This window comes from Oncorhynchus mykiss, chromosome 8 (genome assembly GCF_013265735.2).
Source record: "Oncorhynchus mykiss isolate Arlee chromosome 8, USDA_OmykA_1.1, whole genome shotgun sequence".
Classification (NCBI taxonomy): Eukaryota; Metazoa; Chordata; class Actinopteri; order Salmoniformes; family Salmonidae; genus Oncorhynchus; species Oncorhynchus mykiss.
Window position 1 is genome coordinate 3,759,293 of NC_048572.1, and position 23,445 is coordinate 3,782,737.

The following is a 23,445-nucleotide window of genomic DNA, read 5'->3' on the forward strand; positions in this document are numbered from 1 at the left end:
AGATTACAGTTGTTTCTATCCCCTCTATTCTCCTCTCCTCTAGATTACAGTTGTTTTCTATCCCCTCTATTCTCCTCTCCTCCTCTAGATTACAGTTGTTTTCTATCCCCTCTATTCTCCTCTCCTCCTCTAGATTACAGTTGTTTTCTATCCCCTCTATTCTCCTCTCCTCCTCTAGATTACAGTTGTTTTCTATCCCCTCTATTCTCCTCTCCTCTAGATTACAGTTGTTTTCTATCCCCTCTATTCTCCTCTCCTCCTCTAGATTACAGTTGTTTTCTATCCCCTCTATTCTCCTCTCCTACTGTAGATTAGTTGTTTTCTATCCTCTCTATTCTCCTCTCCTCTAGATTACAGTTGTTTTCTATCCCCTCTATTCTCCTCTCCTCTAGATTACAGTTGTTTTCTATCCCCTCTATTCTCCTCTCCTCCTCTAAATTACAGTTGTTTTCTATCCCCTCTATTCTCCTCCCCTCCTCTAGATTACAGTTATTTTGTATCCCCTCTATTCTCCTCTCCTCCTCTAGATTACAGTTGTTTTCTATCCCCTCTATTCTCCTCTCCTACTGTAGATTACAGTTGTTTTCTATCCCCTCTATTCTCCTCTCCTACTGTAGATGACAGTTGTTTTCTATCCCCTATATTCTCCTCTCCTTCTCTAGATTACAGTTGTTTTCTATCCCCTCTATTCTCCTCTCCTCTAGATTACAGTTGTCAGCTTTTCTTTTCTTTCCACAGACTCAGTGTTTGTTTTCCATCTCTCGTTCAAGCCTGGCCTGTGGTGATTCTCACAACCTAGGATACACACAATTAAGATACACACACACACACACACACTAAAAAATACAGAGACACAATTATACACACAATCATTTACACAAACACACACTTACACATGCGCACACACAGTGCACGTAAACATTCACACTCACAATTCATCTCTCAAATACACAGAATCCACCCCTCAAAGCATTGACATAGATTGAGCGGAAGAGAGAAGAAGAGAGAGGGGGATGATTTACATAGATTGAGGGGAAGAGAGAAGAAGAGAGAGGGGGATGATTTACATAGATTGAGGGGAAGAGAGAAGAAGAGAGAGGGGGATGATTTACATAGATTGAGGGGAAGCGAGAAGAAGAGAGAGGGGGATGATTTACATAGATTGAGGGGAAGAGAGAAGAAGAGACAGGGGTGGGGGAGAGAGAGAGGGGGGTTGTGATAATGTGGATCAACCCTTCATCAAACTAAACCATCCTTTTGGACTTCCTGGCTGGCCACGTGACCTGACCAGTCTTAGCATTGGCACAGGAGAGGGCCATTAATACTGGGCAATGTGGGGGACCTTAGAGCTGGTTGTCAGATGTACAGAGAGGGGAGATAAGAGGAGAGGAGGAGCAGAGAAGAGAAGAGAAGAGGAGAGGGGGTTGATTAGAGGAGAAGAGGAGAGGGGGGTGAGGAGAAGAGAGGATAGGAGAGGGGGATGATTAGAGGAGAGGAGAGGGGGATGATTAGAGGAGAGGAGAGGAGGGGGGGATGATTAGAGGGGGATGATTAGAGGGGGATGATTAGAGGGGGAGAGGGGGATGATTAGAGGAGGAGAGAGGGATGATTAGAGGGGGAGAGGAGTATGATTAGAGGGGGATGATTAGACGGTCATTATGACGTCATTATTTACCTGTATACGGAGCGGTTCTCTAGACGGTCATTATGACATCATTATTTACCTGTATACGGAGCGGTTCTCTAGACGGTCATTATGACATCATTATTTACCTGTATACGGAGCGGTTCTCTAGACGGTCATTATGACATCATTATTTACCTGTATACGGAGCGGTTCTCTAGACGGTCATTATTTACCTGTATACGGAGCGGTTCTCTAGACGGTCATTATTTACCTGTATACGGAGCGGTTCTCTAGACGGTCATTATGACATCATTATTTACCTGTATACGGAGCGGTTCTCTAGACGGTCATTATTTACCTGTATACGGAGCGGTTCTCTAGACGGTCATTATGACATCATTATTTACCTGTATACGGAGCGGTTCTCTAGACGGTCATTATGACATCATTATTTACCTGTATACGGAGCGGTTCTCTAGACGGTCATTATTTACCTGTATACGGAGCGGTTCTCTAGACGGTCATTATTTACCTGTATACGGAGCGGTTCTCTAGACGGTCATTATTTACCTGTATACGGAGCGGTTCTCTAGACGGTCATTATTTACCTGTATACGGAGCGGTTCTCTAGACGGTCATTATTTACCTGTATACGGAGCGGTTCTCTAGACGGTCATTATTTACCTGTATACGGAGCGGTTCTCTAGACGGTCATTATTTACCTGTATACGGAGCGGTTCTCTAGACGGTCATTATGACATCATTATTTACCTGTATACGGAGCGGTTCTCTAGAAGGTCATTATGACATCATTATTTACCTGTATACGGAGCGGTTCTCTAGACGGTCATTATGATGTCATTATTTACCTGTATACGGAGCGGTTCTCTAGACGGTCATTATGACATCATTATGTACCTGTATACGGAGCGGTTCTCTAGACGGTCATTATGATGTCATTATTTACCTGTATACGGAGCGGTTCTCTAGACGGTCATTATGATGTCATTATTTACCTGTATACGGAGCGGTTCTCTAGACGGTCATTATTTACCTGTATACGGAGCGGTTCTCTAGACGGTCATTATGACATCATTATTTACCTGTATATGGAGCGGTTCTCTAGACGGTCATTATGATGTCATTATTTACCTGTATACGGAGCGGTTCTCTAGACGGTCATTATGATGTCATTATTTACCTGTATACGGAGCGGTTCTCTAGACGGTCATTATTTACCTGTATACGGAGCGGTTCTCTAGAAGGTCATTATGACATCATTATTTACCTGTATACGGAGCGGTTCTCTAGACGGTCATTATGATGTCATTATGTACCTGTATACGGAGCGGTTCTCTAGACGGTCATTATGACATCATTATTTACCTGTATACGGAGCGGTTCTCTAGACGGTCATTATGATGTCATTATGTACCTGTATACGGAGCGGTTCTCTAGACGGTCATTATGACATCATTATTTACCTGTATACGGAGCGGTTCTCTAGACGGTCATTATTTACCTGTATACGGAGCGGTTCTCTAGAAGGTCATTATGACATCATTATTTACCTGTATACGGAGCGGTTCTCTAGACGGTCATTATTTACCAGTGTCATATTGTTTACCTGTATATGGAGACGTTCTCTGTGAGGTCATTATGATGTCATATTGTTTACCTATATATGGACACATTCTCTATGAGGTCCTGTGTCTCTGTGTCTGTGATGATGATTCCCTTAGGAGAGATGGTCAAGGTCACCTTACGGAACTTCTTAGCACTTGCCCGGGCCTAGGGATAGGAAACACACAACAGTTTTAAAATAGATTTATAAGCTGATAGAAACGTCAACAATGGTATCCTATTACCTATATAAATTCTCAATTCAAATCAAGGGGCTTTATTGGTATGGGAAACATGTGTTAACATTGCCAAAGCAAGTGAGGTAGATAATATACAAAAGTGAAATAAACAATAAAAATGAACAGTAAACATTACACATACAAAAGTTCCAAAAGAATAAAGACATTTCAAATGTCATATTATGTTTATATACAGTGTTGTAACGATGTACAAATGGTTAAAGTAAATATTGGTTGTATTTGGTGTTTGTTCTTCACTGGTTGACCTTTTCTTGTGGCAACAGGTCACACATCTTGCTACTGTGATGGAGCACTGTGGAATTTCACCCAGTAGATATGGGAGTTTATCAAAATCGGGTTTGTTTTCAAATTCTTTGTGGACCTGTGTAATATGAGGGAAATGTGTGTCTCTAATATGGTCATACATTGGGCAGGAGGTTAGGAAGTGAAGCTCAGTTTCCACCTCATTTTCTCTCCCTCTCCCTTTCCCTCTCCCTCTCCCTCTCCCTTTCCCTTTCCCTCTCCCTTTCCCTCTCCCTTTCCCTTTCCCTTTCCCTTTCCCTCTCCCTTTCCCTCTCCCTTTCCCTCTCCCTCTCCCTTTCCCTTTCCCTCTCCCTCTCCCTTTCCCTCTCCCTCTCCCTTTCCCTTTCCCCTCTCCCTCTCCCTTTCCCTCTCCCTCTCCCTCTCCCTCTCCCTTTCCCTTTCCCTCTCCCTTTCCCTCTCACCCTCCCTTTCCCTCTCCCTCTCCCTTTCCCTCTCCCTTTCCCTCTCCCTTTCCCTCTCCCTCTCCCTCTCCCTTTCCCTCTCCCTTTCCCTCTCCCTTTCCCTTTCCCTTTCCCTCTCCCTCTCCCTTTCCCTTTCCCTTTCCCTCTCCCTCTCCCTTTCCCTCTCCCTTTCCCTTTCCCTTTCCCTTTCCCTCTCCCTCTCCCTTTCCCTTTCCCTTTCCCTTTCCCTCTCCCTTTCCCTCTCCCTTTCCCTCTCCCTCTCCCTTTCCCTCTCCCTTTCCCTCTCCCTCTCCTTCTCCCTTTCCCTTTCCCTCTCCCTTTCCCTCTCCCTTTCCCTTTCCCTCTCCCTCTCCCTCTCCCTTTCCCTTTCCCTTTCCCTTTCCCTTTCCCTTTCCCTCTCCCTCTCCCTCTTCCTCTTCCTCTCTGTGTGTGATTGTGTGGTTGTAGACAGGTGTGCTGGAGTCAGAGCAGTTCACCACCAGCTGCAACCTGTTCCATAATCAGGACCTCTACAAATACTCAGTCCTGCCACTTCCACTCTGCCAGATCGTAATCTCCGTTCAGTCAGTCATGCTTCTAGCTAATTGTTATTATTTAAGATCCTGTATCCTTATTTAAGATCCCGTAACTACAGTTTTGCCGCTCTGACTCTGGTTCCTGTCTCCTGTTCCACATCTCACCACCCTGCTACCTTGTTCTGGATTCAACTCCCCTTTACTCCCTTGGATTCCCCTCCGGACCTGTTTCCCAACCCAGCTCACTCCAACCTCAGCCTCCACATCTGGTTTCCTACAACTCATCCGAACATCCCTGGAAATGCACTTCATCTCTCCCTGTTACAATAAATATCTTGGTTTATTCATCCCTGATTTCTGGTCTGAGTCTGCTCTTGCTCTCTGTGCTGCTCTACCTGACACTACTTTGTGCATGACACAAGTAATTTTTCCAACAATTGTTTACAGACAGGTTATTTCACTTATAATTCACTGTATCACAATTCCAATGCATCAGAAGTTTACATACAGTAAGTTGACTTTGCCTTTAAACAGCTGGGAAAATTCCAGAAAATGATGTCGTGACTTTAAAAGCTTCTTGCTAATTGACATCATTTGAGTCAATTGGAGGTGTACCTGTGGATGTATTTCAAGGCCTACCTTCAAACTCAGTGCCACTTTCTTGACATCATGGGAAAATCAAAAGAAATCTGCCAAGAAAAGTAATTGTAGACCTCCACAAGTCTGGTTCATCCTTGGGAGCAATTTCCAAATGCCTTAAGGTACCACGTTCATCTGTACAAACAATAGTACGCAAGTATAAACACCATGGGACCACGCAGCCGTCATACCGCTCAGGAAGGAGACGCGTTCTGTCTCCTAGAGATGAATGTACTTTGGTGTGAAAAGTGCAAATCAATCCCAGAACAACAGCAAAGGACCTTGTGAAGATGCTGGAGGAAACAGGTACAAATGTACAGTATATATACCACAGTAAAACGAGTCCTTCATCGACATAACCTGAAAGGCCGCTCAGCAAGGAAGAAGCCACTGCTCCAAAACCGCCATAAAAAAGCCAAACTACGTTTTGCAACTGCACATGGGGACAAAGATTGTACATTTTGGAGAAATGTCCTCTGGTCTGATGAAACAAAAATAGAACTGTTTGGCCATAATGCCCATCATTATGTTTGGAGGAAAAAGTGGGAGGCTTGCAAGCCGAAGAACACCATCCCAACCGTGAAGCACGGGGGTGGCAGCAACATATTGTGGGGGTGCTTTGCTGCAGGAGGGACTGGTGCACTTCACAAAATAGATGGCATCATGAGGTAGGAAAATTATATTTAAGCAACATCTCAAGACTTCTGTCAGGAAGTTAAAGCTTGGTTGCAACTGGGTCTTCCAACTTGACAATGACCTCAAGCATACTTCCAAAGTTCTGGCAAAATGGCTTAAGGACAACAAAGTCAAGGTATTGGAGTGGCCATCACAAAGCCCTGACCTCAATCCAATAGAACATATGTGGGCAGAACTGAAAAAGTGTGTGCGAGCAAGGAGGCCTACAAACCTGACTCAGTTAAACCACCTCTGTCAGGAGGAATGGGCCAAAATTCACCCGACTTATTGTGGGAAGCTTGTGGAAGGCTACCCGAAACGTTTGAGCTAAGTTAAACAGTTTAAAGGCAATGCTACCCAGTACTAATTGAGTATATGTAAACTTCTGAACCACTGGGAATGTGATGAAAGAAATAAAAGCTTAAATAAATCATTCTCTCTCCTATTATTCTGACATTTCACATTCTTAAAATAAAGTGGTGATCCTAACTGACCGAAAACAGGGATTTGTTACTAGGATTAAATGTTAGCAACTGTGTGTTGGGTCATTGTCCTGTTGAATAACAAATGATAGTCCCACTAAGAGCAAACCAGATGGAATGGCGAATCGCTGCAGAATGCTGTGGTGGCCATTCTGGTTAAGTGTGCATTGAATTCTAAATAAATCACAGACAGTGTCACCAGTAAAGCACCCCCACACCATTACACCTCCTCCTCCATGCTTCACATGCGGAGATCATCCGTTCACCCACACCGTGTCTCACAAAGACATGGAGGTTGGTACCAAAAATCTCAAATTTGGACTCCAGACCAAAGGACAAATTTCCTCTGGTCTAATGTCCATTGCTCGTGTTTCTTGGCCCAAGCAAGTCTCTTCTTATTATTGGTGTCCTTTAGTAGTGGTTTCTTTACAGCAATTCGACCATGAAGGTTTGATTCACACAGTCTCCTCTGAACAGTTGATGATGAGATGTGTCTTTAGTTGAACTGGGCTGCAATTTCTGAGGCTGGTAACTCTAATGAACTTATCCTCTGCAACAGAGGTAACTCTGGGTCTTTCTTTCCTGATGCCAGTTTCATCATAGTGTTTGATGGCGACTACAGTTCAATACATTTTTATTTATTGTAATTTCTATTTGCATATTTGAGCTGTTCTTTACATAATATGGACTTGGTATTTTACCAAAGGGGGCTAACTTCTGTATAACACCCCTACCTTGTGACAGCACAATTGACTGGCTCAAACGCATTAAGAAGGAAAGAAATTCCACAAATGAAGGCACACCTGTTAATTGAAATGCATTCCAGGTGACTACCTCATGAAGCTGGTTGAGAGAATACCAAACGTGTGCAAACTGTCATCATGGCAAAGGGTGGCTATTTGAAGAATATCAAATATCTAGATTTGTTTAACACTTTTTCTGTTGGTTACTACATAATTCCATGTGTGTTATTTCATAGTTTTGACGTCTTCACTATTATTCTACAATGTAGAAAATAGTAAAAAATAAAGAAAACCCCTTGAATGAGTCGGTAAGAAAACACGGAAACTGACCTCCTGATTAAGATTTATTTTTATTTTATTTTACCTTTATTTTACTAGGCAAGTCAGTTAAGATCAAATTCTTATTTTCAATGACGGCCTTGGAACAGTGGGTTAACTGCCTGTTCAGGGACAGAACGACAGAACGACAGCTCGGGGATTTGAACTTGCAACCTTTCGGTTATTGGTCCAATGCTCTAACCACTAGGCTAGCCTGCCGCCCCAGATCATGAGTCAATAGATCAAAACAACACAGGATTTCATTTAATAATAAAGAGTAGACCGTGATCTTTCTTTGTGAATAAACTAGACTATCATACTACTCTGCTGAGCGCACACACACACACACACACACACACACACACACACAAACACCCTAACTCACCGTAGAGACTATCCTGTGTATTGCTGCAGCGGCCATGTCCTCTCCTTTAGGCTGTCCCACCAGAGTCATCCCCAGGTACTTGACCTGGAAAACCATCCCTTCCAATAGGGTCTCCTTGGTGTCTGTCCAGTTCTCTGGCAGCTCTGATTGGACAGAAAACACAACAGGTGCACAATTAGTAAGACGTGATTGGATGAAAGGCTGAAAGGCTCATTTGTAAATCGGGCAAATTGTCCAAAATGTCCAAAGTTCTACTAAATAGATACTGTAGGTTAGATATATTGTGGAATATTTCCTCTAGATAGCCTACATCACCAAAAGTATGGAAACGCCTGCTCGTCGATCAGCTCATTCCAAAATCGCGGGCATTAGAATGGAGTTGGCCCCCTTTGCTGCTATAACAGCCTCCACTCTTCCGGGAAGACTTTCTACTAGATGTTGGAACATTGCTGCTATAACAGCCTCCAGACTTCTGGGAAGGCTTTCCACTAGCTGTTGGAACATTGCTGCAGGGACTTGCTTCCATTCAGCCACAAGAACATTAGTGAGTTCAGGCACTGATATTGGGCGATTAGGCCTGGATCGCAGTCTGCGTTCCAATTCATCCCAAAGATGGGGTTAAGGTTCTGTGCGGGCCAGTCAAAATCTTCCACAAACCATTTCTGTATGGACCTCACTGTTCTGTGCACGGGGGCATTGTCAAGCTGAAACAGGAAAGGGCCTTCCCCAAACTGTTGCGGGAGAGAGAGAGAGAGCGGGAGAGAGAGAGAGAGAGAGAGAGAGAGAGCGGGAGAGAGAGCGAGAGAGAGAGAGAGAGAGAAAGAGAGAGAGAAAGAGAGAGAGAGAAAGAGAGAGAGAGACAGGGAGAGAGATATGAGGGCGAGAAAGAGATAAGCAAAGAGGATGAGAGAGAGGAGTGAGATCATCCAGAGACATGATAGTAGAGGGCTCGTACATGCTGCTGTCCTGTACCATTGGAGCGCTCCATGCAGGCTGAGCCATCTGTCACAGAGCCACACCAGCAGTTTGAGAGACCACACAACGCCTCTCTACCGCCCTCTCTCTTTTCTGTCCTCCCTCATCCACATCTCTCTCTCACGACCCATCTTTCCCTCGCATCCCTCTTCTACACTCTCTCCTTTTCTTCCTCTCTCCCTGCCTCTTCATTATTTTCTCTCTCTCTCTCTCTCTCTCTCTCTCACTCTGTCATCCTCTCTCTTTCTCTCTCACCCTCTCTCTCTCCCTCCTGATCCATCTAAACTTCTAAATGATTAATGTCCAATAGTAAAATAGTAGAGGACATTTGAGTCTGTTTACATGTTGTCTTGGTTAGTACCTTCCACTATTAAAGTAAAAGGTAGAGAGACGGTGAGAAACAAACAATAGAAAAATAAACCAACGGTTCAGGTCCTTGATACCTCTGTGTGCATACTGGCTCAATGGATAATCTCCTTCCCACACACCGTAAACCCTACCAGCCCCGAAGAGTAGTGGGATGCATTCAGTTCACACTACATCTCACCAACCAGATCAAAAGAGCTGACACTAGCATCTCTCTCTCTCTCTCTCTCTCCCTCCCTCGTCCACTCTCTCTCCCTCCCTCGTTCTCTCTCCCTCTCCCCCTCTCTCTCCCCCTCTCTCTCCCCCTCTCTCTCTCTCTCCTAGGGACCATCTAGTTGAGAATCATAAATATACACTGTATCTCCACTAGGCCACATACAGTACAGTAAACACAGTTTTTAACAGTGCTTCAGGCTTTTCAAATATATTTGACCTCCCAAAAGATATGAAAGAGGGACGCTTTAATAAATATTTCATAACCATGTCATCGTGCCCGGGTATGTGTCAGATACGATGAGTGGCAGCGAGGGAACGAAGGAGCGAGGGAAGGAAGAAATGAAGGATTCAGAGTTTTAGGGAGGAGTGTCCTGTAGGCTGAAATGACATGGAACAACACAGCACTGCATTATTTGATATCTGTGTGTGTGTTTGTGTGTGTTTGTGTGTGTGTGTGTTTATCACTGTGTACAACAAGGTGATCTGTATATTACCAAAGAAACAGTAGACATACTCTGAAGAAGTTTGTGTCTTCATTAACACTGTGTCTCTAATAACACTGTGTCTCTAATAACACTGTGTCTTCATTAACACTGTCTTCATTAACACTGTCTTCATTAACACTGTCTTCATTAACACTGTCTTCATTAACACTGTCTTCATTAACACTGTCTTCATTAACACTGTCTTCATTAACACTGTGTCTCTAATAACACTGTGTCTCTAATAACACTGTGTCTCTAATAACACTGTGTCTCTAATAACGCTGTGTCTCTAATAACACTGTGTCTCTAATAACACTGTGTCTCTAATAACACTGTGTCTCTAATAACACTGTGTCTTCATTAACACTGTCTTCATTAACACTGTCTTCATTAACACTGTGTCTCTAATAACACTGTGTCTCTAATAACACTGTGTCTCTAATAACACTGTGTCTCTAATAACGCTGTGTCTCTAATAACACTGTGTCTCTAATAACACTGTGTCTCTAATAACACTGTGTCTCTAATAACACTGTGTCTCTAATAACACTGTGTCTCTAATAACGCTGTGTCTCTAATAACGCTGTGTCTTCATTAACACTGTCTTCATTAACACTGTGTCTCTAATAACACTGTGTCTCTAATAACACTGTGTCTCTAATAACACTGTGTCTCTAATAACATTGTGTCTCTAATAACACTGTGTCTCTAATAACGCTGTGTCTCTAATAACACTGCGTCTCTAATAACACTGTGTCTCTAATAACGCTGTGTCTTCATTAACACTGTCTTCATTAACACTGTGTCTCTAATAACACTGTGTCTCTAATAACACTGTGTCTCTAATAACGCTGTGTCTCTAATAACACTGTGTCTCTAATAACACTGTGTCTCTAATAACACTGTGTCTCTAATAACACTGTGTCTTCATTAACGCTGTGTCGCTAATAACACTGTGTCTCTAATAACACTGTGTCTCTAATAATGCTGTCTCTAATAATGCTGTGTCTCTAATAACACTGTGTCTCTAATAACGCTGTGTCTCTAATAACGCTGTGTCTTCATTAACGCTGTGTCTCTAATAACACTGTGTCTCTAATAACACAGTGTCTCTAATAACGCTGTGTCTCTAATAACACTGTGTCTCTAATAACACAGTGTCTCTAATAACACTGTGTCTCTAATAACACTGCGTCTCTAATAACACTGTGTCTCTAATAATGCTGTCTCTAATAACACTGTGTCTCTATAAATGCTGTCTCTAATAACGCTGTGTCTCTAATAACGCTGTGTCTCTAATAACACTGTGTCTCTAATAACACTGTGTCTCTAATAATGCTGTCTCTAATAATGTTGTGTCTCTAAAAACACTGTGTCTCTAATAACACTGTGTCTCTAATAACACTGTGTCTCTAATAACGCTGTGTCTTCATTAACGCTGTGTCTCTAATAACACTGTGTCTCTAATAACACAGTGTCTCTAATAACACTGTGTCTCTAATAACACTGTGTCTTCATTAACACTGTCTCTAATAACACTGTGTCTCTAATAACACTGCGTCTCTAATAACACTGTGTCTCTAATAACACTGTGTCTCTAATAACACTGTGTCTCTAATAACACTGTGTCTCTAATAACGCTGTCTCTAATAACACTGTGTCTCTAATAACACTGTGTCTCTAATAACACTGTGTCTCTAATAACACTGTGTCTCTAATAACACTGTGTCTCTAATAACACTGTGTCTCTAATAACACTGTGTCTCTAATAACGCTGTCTCTAATAACGCTGTGTCTCTAATAACGCTGTGACTCTAATAACACTGTGTCTCTAATAACACTGTGTCTCTAATAACACTGTGTCTCTAATAATGCTGTCTCTAATAACGCTGTGTCTCTAATAACGCTGTGTCTCTAATAACACTGTGTCTCTAATAACACTGTCTCTAATAATGCTGTGTCTCTAAAAACACTGTGTCTTCATTAACGCTGTGTCTTCATTAACGCTGTGTCTCTAATAACACTGTGTCTCTAATAACACAGTGTCTCTAATAACGCTGTGTCTCTAATAACACTGTGTCTCTAATAACACAGTGTCTCTAATAACACTGTGTCTTCATTAACACTGTCTCTAATAACACTGTGTCTCTAATAACACTGTGTCTCTAATAACACTGTGTCTCTAATAACGCTGTGTCTTCATTAACGCTGTGTCTCTAATAACACTGTGTCTCTAATAACACTGTGTCTCTAATAACACAGTGTCTCTAATAACACTGTGTCTCTAATAACACTGTGTCTCTAATAACGCTGTCTCTAATAACGCTGTCTCTAATAACGCTGTCTCTAATAACGCTGTGTCTCTAATAACGCTGTGTCTCTAATAACGCTGTGTCTCTAATAACACTGTGTCTCTAATAACACTGTGTCTCTAATAACACTGTGTCTCTAATAACGCTGTGTCTTCATTAACGCTGTGTCTTCATTAACGCTGTGTCTTCATTAACGCTGTGTCTCTAATAACACTGTGTCTCTAATAACACAGTGTCTCTAATAACACAGTGTCTCTAATAACACTCTGTCTCTAATAACACTGTGTCTCTAATAACACAGTGTATCTAATAACACAGTGTCTCTAATAACACTCTGTCTCTAATAATGCTGTGTCTCTAAAAACACTGTCTCTAATAACACTGTGTCTCTAATAACGCTGTGTCTCTAATAACGCTGTGTCTCTAATAACACTGTGTCTCTAATAACACAGTGTCTCTAATAACACAGTGTCTCTAATAACACTGTGTCTCTAATAACACTGTGTCTCTAATAACGCTGTGTCTCTAATAACACTGTGTCTCTAATAACACTGTGTCTCTAATAACACTGTGTCTCTAATAACACTGTGTCTCTAATAACACTGTGTCTCTAATAACACAGTGTCTCTAATAACACTCTGTCTCTAATAACGCTGTCTCTAATAACGCTGTGTCTCTAATAACACTGTCTCTAATAACACTGTCTCTAATAACACTGTCTCTAATAACACTGTGTCTCTAATAACACTGTGTCTCTAATAACACTGTGTCTCTAATAACACTGTGTCTCTAATAACACTGTGTCTCTAATAACGCTGTGTCTCTAATAACGCTGTGTCTTCATTAACGCTGTGTCTCTAATAACACTGTTTCTCTAATAACACTGTGTCTCTAATAACACTGTGTCTCTAATAACACTGTGTCTTCATTAACGCTGTGTCTTCATTAACGCTGTGTCTCTAATAACGCTGTTTCTCTAATAACACTGTGTCTTCATTAACGCTGTGTCTCTAATAACGCTGTGTCTTCATTAACGCTGTGTCTCTAATAACACTGTTTCTCTAATAACGCTGTGTCTTCATTAACGCTGTGTCTCTAATAACGCTGTGTCTTCATTAACGCTGTGTCTTCATTAACGCTGTGTCTTCATTAACGCTGTGTCTTCATTAACGCTGTGTCTTCATTAACGCTGTGTCTCTAATAACACTGTGTCTCTAATAACGCTGTGTCTTCATTAACGCTGTGTCTTCATTAACGCTGTGTCTTCATTAACGCTGTGTCTCTAATAACACTGTGTCTCTAATAACGCTGTGTCTCTAATAACGCTGTGTCTTCATTAACGCTGTGTCTTCATTAACGCTGTGTCTTCATTAACGCTGTGTCTCTAATAACACTGTGTCTCTAATAACGCTGTGTCTCTAATAACGCTGTGTCTTCATTAACGCTGTGTCTTCATTAACGCTGTGTCTTCATTAACGCTGTGTCTTCATTAACGCTGTGTCTCTAATAACACTGTGTCTCTAATAACGCTGTGTCTCTAATAACGCTGTGTCTTCATTAACGCTGTGTCTTCATTAACGCTGTGTCTTCATTAACGCTGTGTCTTCATTAACGCTGTGTCTTCATTAACGCTGTGTCTTCATTAACGCTGTGTCTTCATTAACGCTGTGTCTTCATTAACGCTGTGTCTCTAATAACGCTGTGTCTTCATTAACGCTGTGTCTTCATTAACGCTGTGTCTCTAATAACGCTGTGTCTCTAATAACGCTGTGTCTCTAATAACGCTGTGTCTTCATTAACGCTGTGTCTTCATTAACGCTGTGTCTTCATTAACGCTGTGTCTTCATTAACGCTGTGTCTCTAATAACGCTGTGTCTCTAATAACGCTGTGTCTTCATTAACGTTGTGTCTTCATTAACGCTGTGTCTTCATTAACGCTGTGTCTTCATTAACGCTGTGTCTTCATTAACGCTGTGTCTCTAATAACGCTGTGTCTTCATTAACGCTGTGTCTTCATTAACGCTGTGTCTCTAATAACACTGTGTCTTCATTAACGCTGTGTCTTCATTAACGCTGTGTCTTCATTAACGCTGTGTGACACCCCAGCACCCAAGCATTACGCTGCTGGAGACACATTACTACATCAAGGCAAGTGGGAAGAGCCGTTCGTAGGCACCTTCGGCATCAACACCTCCACCACGCTGACCCTCAACACGGGGGCCCCTCAGGGGTGCGTGCTTTGTACTCCCTGTTCACCCACACCTGTGTGGCCATGCATGACTCATTAAGTGTGTTGACGACACAACAACTGATCACCGACGCCGATGAGACCGCCTACAAGGAGGTCAGTGGAGGCAGTCTGGTGCCAGGAATGGGAAATATCCTTTCTATTTTATTCAGATACGTATTTTTTTAAACATAAAATCATGTACAGTGTGTATAGATGAGGTCTTATATGTACAGTGGGGCAAAAAAGTATTTAGTCAGCCACCAATTGTGCATGTTCTCCCAATTAAAAAGATGAGAGAGGCCTGTAATTTTCATCATAGCTACACTTCAACTATGACAGACAAAATGAGAAGAAAAAATCCAGAAAATCACATTGTAGGATTTTTAATGAATGTATTTGCAAATTATGGTGGAAAATAAGTAAATACTTTTTTGCCCCACTGTAATATAAAATAATGGTATTGGACATATGAGGACCCATGGTATACAGAGTACTGGGTAGCTGCAGGAACAGGGTTGGAGAGTCCATGGTATACAGAGTACTGGGTAGCTGCAGGAACAGGGTTGGAGAGTCCATGGTATACAGAGTACTGGGTAGCTGCAGGAACAGGGTTGGAGAGTCCATGGTATACAGAGTACTGGGTAGCTGCAGGAACAGGGTTGGAGAGCCCATGGTATACAGAGTACTGGGTAGCTGCAGGAACAGGGTTGGAGAGCCCATGGTATACAGAGTACTGGGTAGCTGCAGGAACAGGGTTGGAGAGTCCATGGCATACAGACTACTGGGTAGCTGCAGGAACAGGGTTGGAGAGCCCATGGTATACAGACTACTGGGTAGCAGGAACAGGGTTGGAGAGCCCATGGTATACAGAGTACTGGGTAGCTGCAGGAACAGGGTTGGAGAGTCCATGGCATACAGAGTACTGGGTAGCTGCAGGAACAGGGTTGGAGAGCCCATGGTATACAGAGTACTGGGTAGCTACAGGAACAGGGTTGGAGAGTCCATGGTATACAGAGTACTGGGTATCTACAGGAACAGGGTTGGAGAGTCCATGGTATACAGAGTACTGGGTAGCAGGAACAGGGTTGGAGAGCCCATGGTATACAGAGTACTGGGTAGCTGAACAGGGTTGGAGAGCCTATGGTATACAGAGTACTGGGTATCTACAGGAACAGGGTTGGAGAGTCCATGGTATACAGAGTACTGGAACAGTGTAGGAGAGCCCATGGTATACAGAGTACTGGGTAGCTGCAGGAACAGGGTTGGAGAGTCCATGGCATACAGAGTACTGTAACAGTGTAGGAGAGCCCATGGTATACAGAGTACTGGGTAGCTACAGGAACAGGGTTGGAGAGTCCATGGTATACAGAGTACAGGAACAGGGTAGGAGGACCCATGGTATAAAGAGTACTGGGTAGCTACAGGAACAGGGTTGGAGAGTCCATGGTATACAGAGTACAGGAACAGGGTTGGAGAGTCCATGGTATACAGAGTACAGGAACAGGGAAGGAGGACCCATGGTATACAGAGTACAGGAACAGGGTAGGAGGACCCATGGCATACAGAGTACTGGGTAGCAGGAACAGGGTAGGAGGACCCATGGCATACAGAATATCAATTGTCTAGCAGCGAGAAGCTGCGTGCTCCTCAAACAGTGGGTGATGCATGGAGTGAAATAACCGAATCAGCAGATTATAACAGATTACATCGGTTTTCCCCCAAGCCCCTCAACCTGTCCATTTGATATTGGGCCATTCAAATCTAAACAAATGTGACATATTAGTTAAAGACAATATAAAATTTGAGAATAGTCTGATGGGTGAAAATAATCACGATGAGAGAACAGCGTGTGTAGTCTGAGGCGAAGAACAGAGAAAGCTTTTTTTTTTTTCACTTTCTCAAATCTTCAGTAGTCTCATATATGTTTTTATGTGACTAGGCAAGTCAGTTAAGAACAAATTCTTATTTACAATGACGGCCTATCAGGGAACAGTGGGTTTAACTGCCTTGTTCAGGGGGCAGAACGACAGATTTTTTGTTACCTTGTCAGCTCGGGGATTCGATCTAGCAACCGTTTTGGTTATTGGCCCAACGCCCTAACCACTAGGCTACCCTGCCGCCCCTCCACTCTAACCACTAGAATACCCTGCCGCCTCTACACTCTAACCACTAGGCTACCCTGCCGCCTCTACACTCTAACCACTAGGCTACCCTGCCGCCTCTACACTCTAACCACTAGTCTACCCTGCCGCCCATACACTCTAACCACTAGGCTACCCTGCCGCCCATACACTCTAACCACTAGGCTACCCTGCCGCCCATACACTCTAACCACTAGGCTACCCTGCCGCCCATACACTCTAACCATTAGGCTACCCTGCCGCCTCTACGCTCTAACCACTAGGCTACCCTGCCGCCCATACACTCTAACCACTAGGCTACCCTGCCGCCTCTACGCTCTAACCACTAGGCTACCCTGCCGCCCATACACTCTAACCACTAGGCTACCCTGCCGCCTCTACACTCTAACCACTAGGCTACCCTGCCTCCTCTACACTCTAACCACTAGGCTACCCTGCCGCCCATACACTCTAACCACTAGGCTACCCTGCCGCCCATACACTCTAACCACTAGGCTACCCTGCCGCCTCTACACTCTAACCACTAGGCTACCCTGCCTCCTCTACACTCTAACCACTAGGCTACCCTGCCGCCTCTACACTCTAACCACTAGACTACCCTGCCGCCTCTACACTCTAACCACTAGGCTACCCTGCCGCCTCTACACTCTAACCACTAGGCTACCCTGCCGCCCAAACACTCTAACCACTAGGCTACCCTGCCGCCTCTACACTCTAACCACTAGACTACCCTGCCGCCTCTACACTCTAACCACTAGGCTACCCTGCCGCCCATACACTCTAACCACTAGGCTACCCTGCCGCCTCTACACTCTAACCACTAGGCTACCCTGCCTCCTCTACACTCTAACCACTAGACTACCCTGCCGCCTCTACACTCTAACCACTAGGCTACCCTGCCGCCCATACACTCTAACCACTAGGCTACCCTGCCGCCCATACACTCTAACCACTAGACTACCCTGCCGCCTCTACACTCTAACCACTAGGCTACCCTGCCGCCCAAACACTCTAACCACTAGACTACCCTGCCGCCTCTACACTCTAACCACTAGGCTACCCTGCCGCCCATACGCTCTAACCACTAGACTACCCTGTCGGCTCTACACTCTAACCACTAGACTACCCTGCCGCCTCTACACTCTAACCACTAGGCTACCCTGCCGCCCAAACACTCTAACCACTAGACTACCCTGCCGCCTCTATACTCTAACCACTAGGCTACCCTGCCGCCCAAACACTCTAACCACTAGACTACCTGCTGCCCTGGCATTTTCTAAGACATTCTAAAGTTTGTATCATTAAAATCTAAAGTTGCCAAATAACTGTAGATCCGGAGAATAGGACCTGTTTCAAATGATCACATTTACGCTCAACACTTCAGATGCACACTCGCTCTGGAACGGGAAAAACATACCCTTTCTATTTTATTCAGATATACTTATTTTAACATGATATCATATAATATAACGTAAGGGTACGGGACTTATGAGCATATCTTGTCTAGTCTATATCCAGATAACATACAGTATCTAGTCTGATAAATGAACAATTCTACAGTCTATATCCAGATAACATACAGTATCTAGTCTGATAAATGAACAGTCTATAGCCAGATAACATACAGTATCTAGTCTGATAAATGAACAAGCATACAGTCTATAGCCAGATAACATACAGTAGGCCAACTCATATTCTGTTCTTCTGAAATACATTTTCTTCATTTCATAATGTTTCTCAGACCTGAATAAAATAAATATGAAGGGGGCAAATACTTTTTCATGGCACTGAATATGCACACTATATGCACACTATATGCACACTATATGCACACTATATACACACTATATACACACTATATGCACACTATATGCACACTATATACACACTATATGCACACTATATGCACACTATATGCACACTATATGCACACTATATGCACACTATATGCACACTATATACACACTATATACACACACTATACGCACACTATACGCACACTATACGCACACTATATGCACACTATATGCACACTATATGCACACTATATGCACACTATATGCACACTATATACACACTATATACACACTATATACACACACTATACGCACACTATATACACACTATATGCACACTATATACACACTATATACACACTATATGCACACTATATGCACACTATATACACACTATATGCACACTATATGCACACTATATACACACTATATACACACTATATACACACTGTATGCACACCATATACACACTATACACACACCATATGCACACTATATACACACTATATGCACACTATATACACACTATATACACACTATATGCACACTATATGCACACTATATGCACACTATATGCACACTGTATGCACACTATATACACACTATATACACACCATATACACACCATATGCACACTATATACACACTATATTCACACTATATACACACTATATGCACACTATATACACACTATATACACACACTATATGCACACTACATGAACACTATATGCACACTATATGCACACTATATGCACACTATATGTACACCATATGCACCCTATTTGCACCCTATATGCACCCTATATGCACACTATATACACACTATATACACACTATATGCACACTATATGGACCCTATATACACACACTATATACACACTATATGCACACACTATATACACACTATATGCACGCTATACGCACGCTACATGCATGCTATATATGCACACGCTGTATACACACTATATGCACACTATATGCACCCTATATACACACACTATATACACACTATATGCACACTATATACACACTATATACACACTATATGCACCCTATATACACACACTATATACACACTATATGCACACTATATGCACCCTATATACACACACTATATACACACTATATGCACACTATATACACACTATATGTTATGTTACACACATAATCTGAAATTGATTAAAAATAAATTGAACAAAATACCCCATAACGACAAAACAAAAAATGTTTTTTAGACATTTTTGCACATTTATTGAAAATAAAGAACTGAATGATCACATTTCCATAAGAATTCAGACCCGATCAATTGAATTTACCACAGGTGGACTCAAGTTGAATCAAAATCGAGTCTCATAGCAAAGGCTCTGAATACTTTTGTAAATAAGTAATAAATATGTTTTTTTTTTATTAAATGAGGTATTGTGTGTAGATTGATGAGAAAAAATATATATTTAATCAATTTTAGAAAAAATGCTGTAATGTAACAAATTATGGAAAAATTCAAGGGGTCTGAATACTTTCCGAATGCACTGTATATAGACAGAGATAGAGAGAGATGGATAGACAGAGATAGAGAGAGAGATGGATAGACAGAGATAGAGAGAGATGGACAGAGATAGAGAGAGATGGATAGACAGAGATAGAGAGAGATGGATAGACAGAGATAGAGAGAGATGGATAGACAGAGATAGAGAGAGAGAGATTGATAGACAGAGATAGAGAGAGAGATGGATAGACAGAGATAGAGAGAGAGAGATGGATAGACAGAGATATAACGTTCCACTGTAATAGTGAAGGTGTAAACTTGTCAGTAGAAAATCTTAACAGTATATTTGACCTCTCAGCTTCCCAATCAAATCTAAAAATCTCAAATAGAAAACCGAAGAAAATTAACAATAATGACAAATGGCTTGATGAAGAAATCTAAGAAAGAAATTGAGAAACCTGTCCAACCAAAAACATAGAGACCCAGAAAACCTGAGTCTACGCCTTCACTATGGTGAATCACTAAAACAATACAGAAATACACTATGGAAAAAGAAGGAACAGCATGTCAGAAATCAGCTCAATGCAGTTGAAGAATCCATAGACTCTAACCACTTCTGGGAAAGTTGGAAAACACTAAACAAACAACAACATGAAGAATTATCTATCCAAAATGGAGATGTATGGGTAAACCACTTCTCCAATCTTTTTGGCTCTATAACAAAGAATAAAGAGCAAAAACATATACATGATCAAATACAGATCTTAGAATCAACTATTAAAGACTACCAGAACCCACTGGATTCTCCAATTACATTGAATGAGTTACAGGACAAAATAAAAACCCTCCAACCCAAAAAGGCCTGTGGTGTTGATGGTATCCTCAATGAAATGATCAAATATACAGACAACAAATTCAAATTGGCTATACTAAAACTCTTTAACATCATCCTCAGCTCTGGCATCTTCCCCAATATTTGGAACCAAGGACTGATGAGCCCAATCCACAAAAGTGGAGACAAATTTGACCCCAATAACTACCGTGGAATATGCGTCAACAGTAACCTTGGGAAAATCCTCTGCATTATCATTAACAGCAGACTCATACATTTCCTCAATGAAAACAATGTACTGAGCAAATGTCAAATTGGTTTTTTACCAAATTACCGTACAACAGACCATGTATTCACCCTGCACACCCTAATTGACAACCAAACAAACCAAAACAAAGGCAAAGTCTTCTCATGCTTTGTTGATTTCAAAAAAGCCTTCAACTCAATTTGGCATGAGGGTGTGCTATACAAACTGATCGAAAGTGGTGTTGGGGGTAAAACATACGACATTATAAAATCCATGTACACAAACAACAAGTGTGCGGTTAAAATTGGCAAAAAACACACACATTTCTTCACACAGGGTCGTGGGGTGAGACAGGGAAGCAGCTTAAGCCCCACCCTCTTCAACATATATATCAACGACTTGGCGCGGGCACTAGAAAAGTCTGCAGCACCCGGCCTCCGCCTGCTAGAATCCGAAGTCAAATGTCTGCTGTTTGCTGATGATCTGGTGCTTCTGTCACCAACCAAGGAGGGCCTACAGCAGCAACTAGATCTTATGCACAGATTCTGTCAGACCTCGGCCCTGACAGTAAATCTCAGTAAGGCCAAAATAATGGTGTTCAAAAAAAGGTCCAGTCACCAGGACCACAAATACAAATTCCATCTAGACACGGTTGCCCTAGAGCACACAAAAAACTATACATACCTCGGACTCAACATCAGCGCCACAGGTAACTTCCACAAAGCTGTGAACGAGCTGAGAGACAAGGCAAGAAGGGCATTCTATGCCATCAGAAGGAACATAAATTTCAACATACCAATTAGGATTTGGCAAAAAATACTTGAATCAGTCATAGAGCCCATTGCCCTTTATGGTTGTGAGGTCTGGGGTCCGCTCACCAACCAAGACTTCACAAAATGGCAAAAACACCAAATTGAGACTCTGCACGCAGAATACTGCAAAAATATCCTCCGTGTACAACGTAGAACACCAAATAATGCATGCAGAGCAGAATTAGGCCGATACCCACTAATTATCAAAATCCAGAAAAGAGCCGTTAAATTCTTTAACCACCTAAAAGGAAGCAATTCCCAAACCTTCCATAACAAAGCCATCACCTACAGAGAGATGAACCTGGAGAAGAGTCCCCTAAGCAAGCTGGTCCTGGGGCTCTGTTCACAAACACAAACACACCCTACAGAGCCCCAGGACAGCAGCACAATTAGACCCAACCAAATCATGAGAAAACAAAAAGATAATTACTTGACACATTGTAAAGAATTAACAAAAAAACAGAGCAAACTAGAATGCTATTTGGCCCTACATAGAGAGTACACAGCGGCAGAATACCTGACCAATGTGACTGACCCAAAATTAAGGAAAGCTTTGACTATGTACAGACTCAGTGAGCATAGCCTTGCTATTGAGAAAGGCTGCCGTAGGCAGACATGGCTCTCAAGAGAAGACAGGCTATGTGCTCACTGCCCACAAAACGAGGTGGAAACTGAGCTGCACTTCCCAACCTCCTGCCCAATGTATGACCATATTAGAGAGACATATTTCCCTCAGATTACACAGATCCACAAAGAATTCGAAAACAAATCCAATTTTGATAAACTCCCATATCTACTGGGTGAAATTCCACAGTGTGCCATCACAGCAGCAAGATTTGTGACCTGTTGCCACAAGAAAAGGGCAACCAGTGAAGAACAAACACCATTGTAAATACAACCCACATTTATGTTTATTCATTAATCTATCATTGTTATAACACTGTTTATATATATATAACATGACATTTGAAATGTAATGTTTACTGTTTCTTTTTATTGTTTATTTCACTTTTGTATATTATCTACCTCACTTGCTTTGGCAATGTTAACACGTTTCCCATGCCAATAAAGCCCCTTGATTTGCATTGAAAGTGATAGACAGAGACAGAGAGAGAAATGGAGAAAGAGAGAGAGATGGAGAAAGAGAGAGAGAGAGAAAGAGAGAGAGAGAGAGAGAGAGAGAGAGAGAGAGAGATGGAGAGAGAGAGAGAGAGATATAGATGGAGAAAGAGAGAGAGATATATAGATGGAGAAAGAGAGAAGGAGAGAGAGAGAGAGAGAGAAAGAGAGAAAGAGAGAGAGAAAGAGAGAGAGAAAGAGAGAGAGAAAGAGAGAGAGAAAGAGAGAGAGAAAGAGAGAGAGAGAAAGAGAGAAAGAGAGAGAGAGAGAGATAAAGAGAGAGAGAGAAAGAGAGAGAGATAGATAGATGGAGAAAGCGGGATAAAAAAAATAGGGCGTTCTTCCTCAGGTGGTTTAACACACTGACATGGTGCCAGCTGCAACTACTCACGATTAAATGAAACACTATTGCACTACACTAGGTATTCACACAAATTGATTTTCTGTCCTAAACC

The 23,445-nt window shown here is 42.3% G+C and overlaps 1 protein-coding gene across 2 annotated transcripts in view; it reads right to left on the bottom strand.

The window, feature by feature from the left end:
* The window catches only part of LOC118965483 (low density lipoprotein receptor adapter protein 1-like), a 109,541-nt gene that overhangs the window by 45,516 nt on the left and 40,580 nt on the right, over positions 1–23,445 (bottom strand). For both annotated transcript variants that reach the window (XM_036984578.1, XM_036984577.1), the window contains exons 2-3: positions 7,972–8,114; positions 3,306–3,418 (exon numbers count right to left, since the gene is read on the bottom strand). In XM_036984578.1, the coding sequence (XP_036840473.1) occupies positions 3,306–3,418; positions 7,972–8,114 (256 nt within the window). The remainder of the gene's footprint in view (positions 1–3,305; positions 3,419–7,971; positions 8,115–23,445) is intronic.